The sequence below is a fragment of the Rhinatrema bivittatum genome, chromosome 1, assembly GCF_901001135.1.
Source record: "Rhinatrema bivittatum chromosome 1, aRhiBiv1.1, whole genome shotgun sequence".
Lineage (NCBI taxonomy): Eukaryota > Metazoa > Chordata > Amphibia > Gymnophiona > Rhinatrematidae > Rhinatrema > Rhinatrema bivittatum.
In genome coordinates, this window is record NC_042615.1 from 679,949,030 (window position 1) to 679,961,922 (window position 12,893).

Genomic DNA, 12,893 nt, shown 5'->3' on the forward strand with positions numbered 1-12,893 from the left:
TTAGGGGGTGGCAAAGAGCAGCCATATGGGGGCCGCAAGTGGAGCCCATACCACTCACGGCCAAGAGGAGTAGAGACTTGGTGGGTCATAAGCAGTGCTTCTGTGTGTGTGTGTGTGTGTGTGTGTGTATGAAAGAGCAATGGTGTTATTGAGAGCAAGAGAGTGGGTGTAAGGGTGCATATGTGAATGAGACAAGGAACCTAAGTGTGTGTAAGAGAGGGGGTCTGACTGAGTGAATGAGGTCGGGGCTGGAGCTGGGGACTGGACCGGAGGGCAAGAATGGGATGGGTGCAAGGCAGAAGGTTCGCCTAGGGTGCCTAATACCCTTGCACCGGCCCTGCTCAGAGGAAATAGTCCTCTAACCTTCGAGGCCAGTGAGGAATCCTGTCTGGGGTGAGTTGTTTAAAAGTGTGTGTGTGTGGGGGGGAGACATTGAAACTGTATTGAGTTTATATAATTTGCTTTTACTGTTGAGAACAGGATGCAACATTAATGTCCTATAATCACATCATAGAACGGGCTTTTTTTTCAGGGAGTACTTGCCGGTACTTAGTACCGGCACCTTTTCCTCTGCCTGCTTGGATCTGCCCTGTATTCTTTCGATTAAAAAGAAACAAACCATGCATCCTGCATGTGAGTACCAGCATCTTTTTTTTCTAGAAAAAAAGCATTGACCATAGAGATATGACAAAGGTCTTTATGACCTTTGTTACAGTTTCTAATGTTTATTAAAACATATTTTTTTTATGTCTGTCACATTTTTGTTCTTTATTACACTATAGGCCTGACTTTCAAAAGCATTTACATGCTAAAATTGGGTTTTAAACATGTAAATGCACTTTACCCATGTAAATGGGCTTTTGAAAATTGCTACAATATAGGCCATTGATTTGTCCATAAGATTTACCCACATAAATGAACTTTAAGTGGGTAAATGACTTTTGAAAATTGCTACAATAGATATTTTTGTTTTATTTTGTTATCCACTGGAACCAAATTAAGTATTTTTCAGACCAGTGGATTAAAATTGTTTGAAATAAATATAATAAATGGATATCACCATTTTAGAGAGTAATAAAATATGATTAACAAATCAGCTTGCTTTTTTTTTTTTTTTTTTTAAGGAGGAACTTTTGAGCTGTATAGATAACAGTAAACTGGCAATCTCTACCTGACAGCATACTTACATCCCTAATAAAATACTCAAGCGTGGCATAAGCAATAGCAAGCCCATCGTGCGTGCTAGTTCCTCTCCCCAACTCATCCAAGATAACGAGTGATTGCGGTGTTGCCTTTTTAATGATCTCTGCTGTTTCCAATAGCTCCTCCATGAATGTACTGCGACCTCTGCAAATATTATCCGCTGCACCCATTCTGAAAAAGAAAAACAAGAAGACAGTATGCTTTATGTACCCATCTGAAATTGGAACACCAAACCCTGGGCAGGTGGCTCAGTTGGTAAGTGCTGTACACTGCCTTACAGAAGCTCCGTGGTTCAATCTCCAAGTTGGATTTTCTGCTTCCTAAGTTAGCGGGGGCTGGGGCACTCACCGCTCCCGGGGGCGGAGAGAGTCATGGTCATTGCTTAAGGGCAATACCTAGTGGCTGGATTCCGGAAGGAGCTCTGGTGCACGGAGGGGGGTGGGGGCGGGTAGCAGAATACAAAATAGGGAAATAATCTACAGGTATCTGTCAAATGAAAATTTCAGATCCCAGGAGAAACTTGCTGGGTTAAAGAAAACCCTACCAACCCATAAAGAGAAAATATCGCCATATCTTGCTAAAGCTTTTCCTAATTAAATGAGATTTCTCTGCACTAAACATCCTGTAGAATTAAATGACAGTATATTTATTACATAAATATAACGTGTTTCTAAGGCTGATGAAACAGATGGGTCTTACACAACTTCACGGGAATTTTCAACCATTCCCCCCTCCCCCTCCCGGTGGAGATGTCAATAATGCCTAACGGTGGTGAATATACAAGGGGATAAGATTGCATGCTCTCTTACCAGAGCACAGAACCTTCTAATCTCGTGTTACTGCATTTTAACACGTATCAGAATAGAAAAACATGATTTCCTTAATACTCCTTTCCAATATACCCTTTACAAGGATAATTTTCAGTGACTCAGCAGCATAAACCAAAGCACACAATTTCTCCTATAATCTCATTGATATATGCTCCAAAAGGAACAAATCCTGATATTCTCATTCCATTTCACTGTGTAATAGCTAAATGCAAAACATGAAGTTGCACCTAAAACTAGTCATCTCCTTTCCAGGATGTGTCGTCTGCATGTGTGTGCGTATCTGAAAAAGAAATCTCATCCTGCCTGAGTGCTCATCTACCCTCCCCCCCCCAAGGCAGACACAACCTAAAAATCTGGTGTGGAAAAGACACCAAATGAAAAAGTTATTAAGGAGACATACACAAGCAAACAGACATAGCATTCTCATAAACCATTTCTTCAGAAAGTATGAAAAACAAAGAAGGGTATCCACAGAGATTTGCGCCTGCTTTTACCAATCAAAAGGCGACGCATTGTTTTGAAAGCACAGAACTACGTGTTGTGCGTTGCTGCCTCCCTCAATCTAACTCCATTCTAGGAACGTCTCCGTGGAAACATGGCCACCGGTGCACAAGCTGTGGAGCAATGCAGATAGTTTTAACTGCATACAAGCAGTGCTCTTCAGGGCCAGTGGCAGCTCCTGTGGACCACTAGGGGGAAAAACACTCTGCACAGCTGGAGGAAAAACAGAAGAAGGCAGGGGACTGCGACATTGGGAAGAGCCCTGGCTCCTGCTCTAGCCCCAGCAAGGCCCAGCAGTCAGCTTGAGTGAAGAAGGAGAGGCAGACGTGGCAGCAAAAAGCACAGCCCCTGGCTCACAGACAGTTGGGAAGGCAGACTACAATGCTGAAAATCTGAGCCCTGTCTCCTTTCCAACCAGGGTCCGCAGCACACTGACAGGCCGATCCAATAAATCAGTGTGGAACATGGACGCTCAGGGTTCAGCACCCGCTTTCCTAACGCGCGCCCAGCCGCCTCTCCTGGGCTCGCGATCGAATATTTAAATGAGGGGTCACGCTGCCAAGGAGGCGCTAGGTTAGGAATGGGTTAGCCATGGGTTAGGAATGGGTAAGCCATGGGTTAGGAATGGGTTAGTGAAGGGGTCTGAACGCTTCAACCTGCAAAGGACTTCATGTACCAGAATTCCCTGCTTCATGACGGGTTTACTTACAGTCTGCAATACAGCTGTAATTAGGACATTGAGAAACTCTCTGTCAGCACATTGCACATTTTCATTTTTGGCTTCGCTGTTCTTATTCTCTGATAAGCTTTCACTGCTGTAACCTAGATTAGAACAATGGATGTATTATGTGATGGGCTGTATTACTGCAGACTCGCGAATTCCTTTCCAGAACTGCAAGTCCCAGCAGCCTCTCCTGCAGAACATGGGAGAAGTTTCACGAAAGTTCCAGGGTGTCTAGGGAGGGGGTCAGTAGCCCCTTCAGCCGGAATATGCTTGCTCAGCAATGCTTAGAACGCATGTGTAAAAGATAAGAACTGTAAAGTGCATAAGAGTCTGCTCCTGGAGGGGAGGGGCATGCAGTTGTACTGAGCCTTTGTCTTAGCTGCATCTTGCTGGCAATAAAAGTCTATCTTTACGGATCAGTTGTCTGGACCTCCTTACTGACTAAAAAGAGACGGTTACAGGTTAGGAAAATGGATGCTCGTTAATTGAGCATCTCTTTTCCTAACCTGACCGCCAGCACACTTTTCTTCTTTTACATTCTCATCCTTTTTGTTCCTCTGACTTAATATCACCATGATATTAAGTCAGAGGATCTGGAAAAGGGAGCATGGAGTGAGATTATCAAATTTGCTAATGGCACAAAATTATTTGCAGGAATCCTTATGAGACTGGGAGACTAGGCATGCAAATGGCAGATGAAATTTAATGTGGACAAGTGCAAAGTGATGCACATAGGGAAAAGTAATCTAAACTATCATTATTTTATTCGTTTTATGTTAATTTTAATTTTAAAATTATGAATTTATTTTTGTAAACTGTTGTAATTTTGATAGGGAATGACAATATATAAAATGTTTAATTAAATAATATATGATGTTAGGTTCCATAGTAGGAGTCACCACCCAGGAAAAGGATCTAGATGCCAAGTAGCAGGCAGCAGGACTATGACTGGAGAAGGCAGCATGGAAGCAGCAGGACCGGAACCAGAGAGCTCAGCATGGAGGCAGAAGCTGGGAATGGATGTGGCCCTGAATACAATGGGCCAGATTTTATAAAATCTACACCCGATTTTATAACATGCGCGCGCTGCCGGCCCTCTGAGGCCGCTCTGATTTCAGAGCGGCCTTGGAGGGAACAGAGGCAGGCTGCTCGGCTCGGCACACGCAGGTTGCACAATTGTGCACCACCCTGCCCGCGATCCCAGGCACAGCAGCAAATGGCTGCTGTGTCTGGAGGCTCCAGCCCTGCCCCGCCCACACCTCGCCCCTTTTTTCAAGCACCGGAGCTTTTGAAAATAGGCCCGGCGCGCATAGGGCTTTGAAAATCTACCCCTTTGTATTGCACAAGAAAAGACTGGTTTCATGGTAAGAAAATGCAATTTTCTTTATTATACTTGGGGTTCACAAACTTTTCTCAGCACTGTACATACATGCACACCCGGCACAATCCTCCCTCTTCTTTTCTCTCTCCCATACAGTTTTCTCCCATGCCAATCAACCTTTGCTGGCTCATACATGCCCAGTCTGGCAACAGTCCCCTCTGTCATGCCCCACCCCTCAACACAAGCTGATCCTAGTTGACAGACCATCTCATGTCCCCCCAGCCAAAGCCCCAGCTGATAGGGGTTATTCTATCATTAGGTAGGGTGAGGCAAATTTTTGAGGCAATAAATGCCCCCTAAAACACTTCCACCGAAGTCACCTCATCTGCCTACAGACCCGAGCCTGTTTAGTTACCTGGCCAAATTCCTTTGAAAATTGCCCTCAGAGTGTGTGTGTGTGTGAGAGAGAGAGAAAGAGACAGATCTACTCTCTTTCTCTGTATTTCTAACTTTTTTTACTTTACCCAAATCCCTTCCAGTCTCTTCTGACAACAAAACTCAAAATGTAATTTTTCCCCCCAAATTATTTTTAACTTTATAATCTGATCTTAGATCATGAACCTATAATTTTGCAACACAATAAAGACTCCTGATTATGGGGAGCACGTACCACCAAGAGATTATAGCCCATCTTCACTACTTGCTACAAAGAAAACATTCTTTTAAAAAATGATTTTTTTTAAAAATACCATTCCTGAAAGATGACTGCATTAATATGGCAAACAATGTCTCTGGTCAATGATACCAAGCATAGCAAAATGCATTTTCAACCCGCACTCCCATTATACCACATTTATTATTAAACAGATAAGCATATTTTAAGTTGTCCCGTGTGCCTGAAACTACTCCAGGTCTGAAATAAATGACCAGCGGCAATAAGAATTCTAATGCATTGTTGGCCAGGATAATTACACAACCATATAAAACACGGTACGGTGAAGCTAAAATTACTGCATGTTCTGGACCAACTGGGGACAAGAGATGAAGTCAGATGCATTCAGCTTTTCAGGTCCGTACATTTTTGCAGTACTTTCCCTTCCCTGACCTTTGTGATTTCTTAACATAATTATCCTGCAGTCTCACAATAAGAAACACTGGGGGTCTCTGCCTTTGCACCACAAAGGCCATGGCACTATCCCTACATTAGAATGAAATGTCGAGTATCCAATGCACTCAAACTATGTCGAATTCGAAAAGCCATGCAAACCTAATTACAAATTTAAAACAAAACAAAATCATGTTCTGCAGCACAGACTTTACTACATTCTCTCTCAGTCACCTCACTTTCAAAGAGCTAGCTCACATTATTTTAGTAAGACATTATAAATCTGGGCTCAAGGAACTGTCTTTGAAAAAAAAAAAAAAAGAAGTCCAAGAACAGGTCAAATATTCCTAACCTATGTGATGGCAAAAATTTCCAGAATGACTAACTACATGCCAGCATTTACTCAGTATGGTGAGTTTACACAAAGGGTATATGAATACAACTCTCTATAGTCTTGTCATAAATTACACAAATCTTAGAGAGCCAAAATGTATATATAAAACATACACAGTTTATTGAAAATCCCACCCATATATACCTATATAGACATTAAAACTAAGCTAGCACACTCACTCATTCATAACCACAAATTAAAAAATATGTCTTTTTGAGATACAAAAAAGTACAGATGTACATTGTTATTACAAATTAATTTTACAAATGCCCATAATTTATCATAGTTGATCAATTGCATACATTATATATTGCCACAATTAAATGGAGACATTTGTTCAGTGTATCCTGTGTCCGACAAAAGAAGATACAAGATCTCTTCGTTTCACCCCTGACCTTCGGGGCTTCCTCAGGGACTAATTCTGTTCAATTCTTTTAAATATGCTTTCCCACTGAAAAACACATACAGACAATTATCTCAACATTGCACTAGACCCTATTCCTCATTCTACAATTACCATCACAATTAATCTAATTCTAACCATATTTCCTTAAACCCATTATCACATGTGAAAGCATCACCTATCAACTATAATACCTCATTTTCCCTTTCTTTTTACCCGTAAATTTAAATCAGACTAATTGAAAAACCACGCAATTTTTTATTCTTACCCCATACTGAACACCCGAGTCAAAACTCAGGTAAAACTAATAAAGGCCATACCTACCTAGGCATATAAAGTCTTATCGTATATGTATCACCTCAGGGCTTCCTTCCAGGCTCATGCAACACAGCGTTCATTTCTAAGTCCTAAAACACAACTTCCAGACGTTCATATTACACGGCGTTCCCCTTGGCCGTTAAAATATATTTCAACTCTCACTTCTTTACAAGTCTATTAGGGAACCTGCCGACTTGCAGTCTCAAAGAAACATATTCTGAAAAAGGAAGGAAGAAGAGACCCCAAAAATACCATTAGAGACAATAACAGCACATACCGTTAGTCACCAAGTTCCTCACTTTACCAACTGCGGAAATGTCCAATACTCACGTCTAACCAGAAGTGACGATGACACGTCACCACCCGCTGAAATGTGAAATGCCGATATATGAGTAACTTTATATAGAGGAACCATTTAACCATTTAGACAATCAATTCAATGATCTTTTAATAGAACCCCATCATTTATTCCCAATATGCCAAAGGCTAATATGGAAACCTGTCGATTAATAAAATGCATTCCACTCTATGGGGCCATTTAGCCCTGCCGGGGCAATTGTGTGCCAGCTATAAATGAATTGTTGTTCGATTTTTCTTAATGTTAAAGACAAATCTCCCCCATGTTGTAAAGTAACTTGCTTAATCACGAAAAACCGGATCTCTTCCACAGTGTGATTGCTTTCAACCCAATGACTTACAAGGGGTGCATGCTCACGTAGTGCTTTGATGCGACTCCGATGCTCAATAATACGACAGCGAATGGAACGAGTTGTTTGCCCTACATAAATTAAGTTGCAGGGACAAATAATGGCGTACACAACGCCACTAATATTGCAATCAAACAACCTAGGGATCCGATATTATCCATATCGGATCCCTAGGTTGTTTGATTGCAATACTAGTGAGGTATTATAGTTGATCCCCAACCTAGGGATCCGATATTATCCATATCGGATCCCTAGGTTGTTTGATTGCAATACTAGTGAGGTATTATAGTTGATCCCCAACCTAGGGATCCGATATTATCCATATCGGATCCCTAGGTTGTTTGATTGCAATACTAGTGGTGTTGTGTACGCCATTATTTGTCCCTGCAACTTAATTTATGTATCTGTTATTTTAGCCCAGAAAGACCTAAATAAAAGGCCCTTCATAGCAAGATGAACCTCTCTCAGCATCATGATTTCCGTTAAAAAAAAGAGTTACTTGGAAAGCTTTAACCAACTGTTCTAATTACTATGTTATTGTCCTTTGCCCACTTCTTTTGCAAATCATCATAAGAGATAGCTGGGACCTCCACACTTATAGATTTCTGCAGCCTAGAAACAGTGGAATGTGATGATCTGTCTACTTGAAAAAATATTTCCATGTAATCCTGAGGAGCTATATCTAACCCCTTCTTATGAAGGGACAGTATATAATGTTGGATGTGGAAATATGGGAACATTTCTGCATTTTTCAACCTAAACTGGCCTTGTAGCTTTTGGAATGTAAGTACCTCTCCACTGTCTCCCAACAGATGCCCTATCTGTCGTAAGCCCTCAGCTTCCGAAGTCTGAAAATGTCTGGAGTGCATGCCCAGCGAGAAATCAAAATTCCCCCTCAAAGGTAAATATAGCATCACTCTATAATCAAACTTAAGGAGCTTCGCTAAAATTTTCCAAGCTAGCTACAGTGGTGACACCAACACACTGGTCACCAGAAATGATGGCAGAATAGACGCCTAAGCAAGCAACCTGGATGGACTGATTGCATAAACGCTTTCTCAAAGGATCAATCCACATAAATAGAAAAAGAATATAACTAATCGCTCACGATCCAAAGTAGGCAAGCCCTGTTACATGTCTCCATGTCCAGTAGACCACAGCTGCCCTGCTTCCATTCTCGCTTAAGCCATACAATAAAATTCTCACCTTGGCTCGCTCCCCAAAAAAGGAGTTGCCTATCCAGACTTCTAACATCCCGATTTAGCAACCAGAATGGCACCACCTGTAAAACGTCAAGCCATTTGGGGAATAACAGCATCTTAAACAAATGTATCTTTCCTGCAAGCGTCAATGCCAGATTCTGCCAACGCTGAAGACACTGTTTGGTGAAATCTAAAAGCGAGTTGATGGTTGCCTCATAATTACCTTGTGATCCTCTGTAACCATTACTCCCAGGTATACAAAACCTCATCTGCCCATCTGAATGGAAATCCTAGCTCCCAAGTATCTTTAATAGTCCCTGGAACAGGCAGTGACTCCAATTTATCACAATTAAGCTTGAAGCCAGACAAGGAACCATATTTGCCACAAAACAGTAAGAAGGCAAGCAAGGGAATTTCGTGGATTCATCAGGAAAACCAAAAGGTCATCAGCGAATGCTATTTTAAAACATTGGTCCCCAATGTTTATATCCCTAATTTCCTCATTCAACAATACTTTGTATAGTAAAGGCTCCAAAGACAACAGGGACAAAGGAACTCTTGCACTGCTGCAAGGGTGTTAAACCACAGTGTTTTTCCCTTATGAGAAACATGGAGCCTCGCTGGATAGAGGAACAAGCTTTTCACTTTTAGTTCAAATAACTTGGAGCATACTGGCGCAAACTCCCACCGTTTAGAAGACACTTTCACAGAGTAGTCTTGAACCACTAAAATCTTTCTGTTGTCATAATGCAGCTGTTCTCATGTTGGAGTGACTGCAGGATAAGTGATTTATGAGAAAAATTGAATACTCAGGCTATCACTATGCACGGCCTGTTTCCAGAGTTGCCCTTGTGGCCCAGCCTGTGTACATACTCGATCCAAAAATTTCCTAGATCAGCTGCTAGGCCCAATTCGCGAGGAACCAGGACTCAAGAAAACCCTGAAGATTCACATCAGCCTCTGCCTCAGGAATACCCAGGAACTGAAAATTATTATGCCTCAATCTATTTTCGAGGTCCTCTGTTTTCTCTTCAAGCTGGAACATTCTCTCCTGCAGTTCAGTAATACCAGAGGTATTAGCATGTACATCATCCTGTACATCAGACACTTGTTGCTCCAAAGTAGCTATTCGCCGACCATACGCAGCCAGGGCATTATTTACCTCCTCCAACTTTTGGAAGATTTTATCCAGCTAAGAGGTAGATTTTAAAAGTCTTGCACGCACAAAAATGGCCACATATGCGCATAAGTGGCCCACGTGGGAGGTACGCGAATTTTAAATAACCGGGAAGGATGCATGTACATTCATGTACTCATGTCCAGAAAAAGAAGGCGGAAAAGGGCATTCCAGCACTGACATGTGTAACCCTAATTTTCCTCAGCTAGTGAGCATTTGTTAAGCATGTAACTTTGCTACATAAGATCATAAGAACATGCCATACTAGGTCAGACCAAGGGTCCATCAAGCCCAGCATCCTGTTTCCAACAATGGCTAATCCAGGCCATAAGAACCTGGCAAGTACCCAAAAACTAAGTCTATTCCATGTTACCGTTGCTAGTAATAGCAGTGGCTATTTTCTAAGTCAACTTAATTAATAGCAGGTAATGGACTTCTCCTCCAAGAACTTATCCAATCCTTTTTTAAACACAGTTATACTAACTGCACTAACCACATCCTCTGGCAACAAGTTCCAGAGTTTAATTGTGCGTTGAGTAAAAAAGAACTTTCTCAGATTAGTTTTAAATGTGCCACATGCTAACTTCATGGAGTGCCCCCTAGTCCTTCTATTATCTGAAAGAGTAAATAACCGATTCACATCTACCCGTTCTAGACCTCTCAGTAGTTGTAGGAATTGTGGAGAGAGAGAGAGAGAGAGAAAGTGACTCTTTATAGGGCTCAGCTTGATACTTTGAGGACCATTGTAATGTTGTGAGTTTTTGGGAGGTGGATTGGGGTTTGGGGGGTGGGGGGTGGGGGGTGGTGTTACAGAAACATTCAAAGGTATTCATTGTAAAATTGCCATCATTAAAGAATTTTAGTCCTTATATCTGATGGAAAGGAGTTGATTTGTACAATGCAGCTAGCAGAGACTGCAGTGTACAAATCAACTCCTCTTGTTTCTTTTGGAGTAATTTCCATGTTTTCTTTTTCTATACGAAGGGGAAGGAGACTATGTTTTGAATTAGTCTGTCGCCAGGCCAGTTTAGCGATATACTAAATGTTAAAGTTATATTTTAATCCTCCTGTTGAGATCATACTCAGGCCTGGATTTATCAAAATGCATTAAATATCGCCTGCGATAGAAAAAGGGGCATGCTTTATGGTAATAGTCACTATATCGCAATTTGCACTAATACCTATGCGAAGAGCTAAGTTACCGCAAATTGTGATAACTTTTTCACACTTTCAGATAAGTGCCAGAATGTGTTATTTCCTACATACAACCACTGGGGGGGGGGAAGGGGAAGAGGAAGAGAGAGAGAGAGAGAGAGAGACTAGCCATAATGCCCTCACACTAGATAGGTATTTATATCCCTATGGGAGGCCCACCTAGTAACTCGAGGTGAGGTTTAGGTGTTACTGTAGGGGTTAGGGGCCACATTGACATTCAAAGTGAGACGTATGAACAGAACAGTGCTCTCTTGTGAAGATTTGATGACCCTCGGAGTGAGGAAACTCAGTCAATGATGAGATTTGTGCAATGTTCTCTCAACCTAGCTTGATGGACTCTCTACCTCTCTTTCTCTCTCTCTCAGCTTCAAAACTACTATCGTACGGCTTAACGCTACTGAAAACGTAGCTAAAATCGGCGTTAAAGCCGTGCGATAGGGCTTCGCAAAATGGTAAACCCCGCCCCTAACTCCTCCGCTTTTTCAGATTTGCATCGCACCTTACGATATGGTACTATCGCATGCGTTAAAGGCATTTACTTGTGTTTTATATAATAATTTAGTAGTTGTGTATTATGTAAATTTAACTGTTCTTTTAATTGCATTTTATGTTTGGAAACCATTGTGCTAGCCAGTCTGAATGATGGTATATAAGAATTTTATAAATAAACCTCGGTATATAAAAGCTTCAAATAAATAAATAAATAAATAAATAAATGTCTAACAGACCGGGACAGATTTGCAGGATAAAAGGATAAAATTTGTATTTCAGTATTGTTTAAATTTCAAATTATAATAAAGATGATACCGGGACAGGGTAAGATTTTAGTGTCTTGGAAGAGCTGGGGAGGGAGCATCACAGGGCAGTATGCTTAGTCACAGCAGAAGTAAGATGTAAGGCTTCCAGTGCCCAAAGATCCTCATTTGGCAGTAGATGTGGACTGAATACAATCCACCCAGAAGGAACAAGCATCATTGGCTTGGGTTCCAAGCAAGAAGCAACAGATAAAGGCTATAAAATTAAAATGGATTAAGTGACAATTCAGGAATGCAAGAGACCTGGCTTCTGTAGAGTAGTGCTGAGTTCTAGTTGTCAGTGTCATCCTGGAGAAAAATGAAAAGGGGTCTTGTGCACTTTTCAGCAGTTCATATACTACATCAAGGTATTATAACCTACAAAGCCTAGTAGAGTGCACTGTTAATACAGGAAAGCCAGGAGGGAAGTGTGAAGATATATGGATTATGGAACAAGAACAGGACAGATAACTGGGGTGGGGGAGGGAAGGCCTGATTGTTAATGCAGGAAGTAGGTGGGCAGACAATTTGCAAATGCAGTCGGCCCCTATCTTGTGCTGTGAACACTATCCAGGGGTGTCACGGATCCAGGTCCAAGTCCGGGGAGGGAGAAAGATAGTCTTTTGGGGCCCCTGGCACGGTCAATCACTATCACCCTCAGAGGAGCACTGTCCACAATCAACACTCCCAAACAATGTAAAGATGTCCCATAAGAGAGCAAGGGAATCTTAGGATGCTGCAAACACTCACTCCAGGGAAGAGTAGGCAAAAATCAAACTGAAGTCCAAGGTGGTATTCAAGTCAAAGTCTTTACTGCAATTTAAATAACATAAGCCAAGCAAGTATTTCAAAAATCAAAAACAGCATGAAGAAAATTATAGCAATGAAGATGATAGATAGTTTGTCCATACTAGATGTCTGTTCCCTTCTAAGCTCTCTTGCACCATTATCCATAGGGAAATATCTCCTCTGATTGTGGGATAACTAGAGTGCAGCTTC

General features: G+C 41.5%; 1 protein-coding gene across 4 annotated transcripts in view; it reads right to left on the reverse strand.

Moving 5' to 3' along the window:
* MSH3 (mutS homolog 3) overlaps nt 1-12,893 on the reverse strand; it is a 597,715-nt gene that overhangs the window by 47,119 nt on the left and 537,703 nt on the right. For 3 of the 4 annotated variants that reach the window (XR_003852288.1, XM_029574170.1, XM_029574160.1), the window contains one exon: nt 1,188-1,374. Coding sequence is in view for 3 of the 4 variants with exons in the window: in XM_029574170.1 (XP_029430030.1) it covers nt 1,188-1,374 (187 nt within the window). In the remaining variant the exon portion in view is untranslated. Of the gene's footprint in view, nt 1-1,187; nt 1,375-12,893 lie in introns of those variants that run through there. The other variant, XM_029574176.1, reaches the window with a different exon arrangement.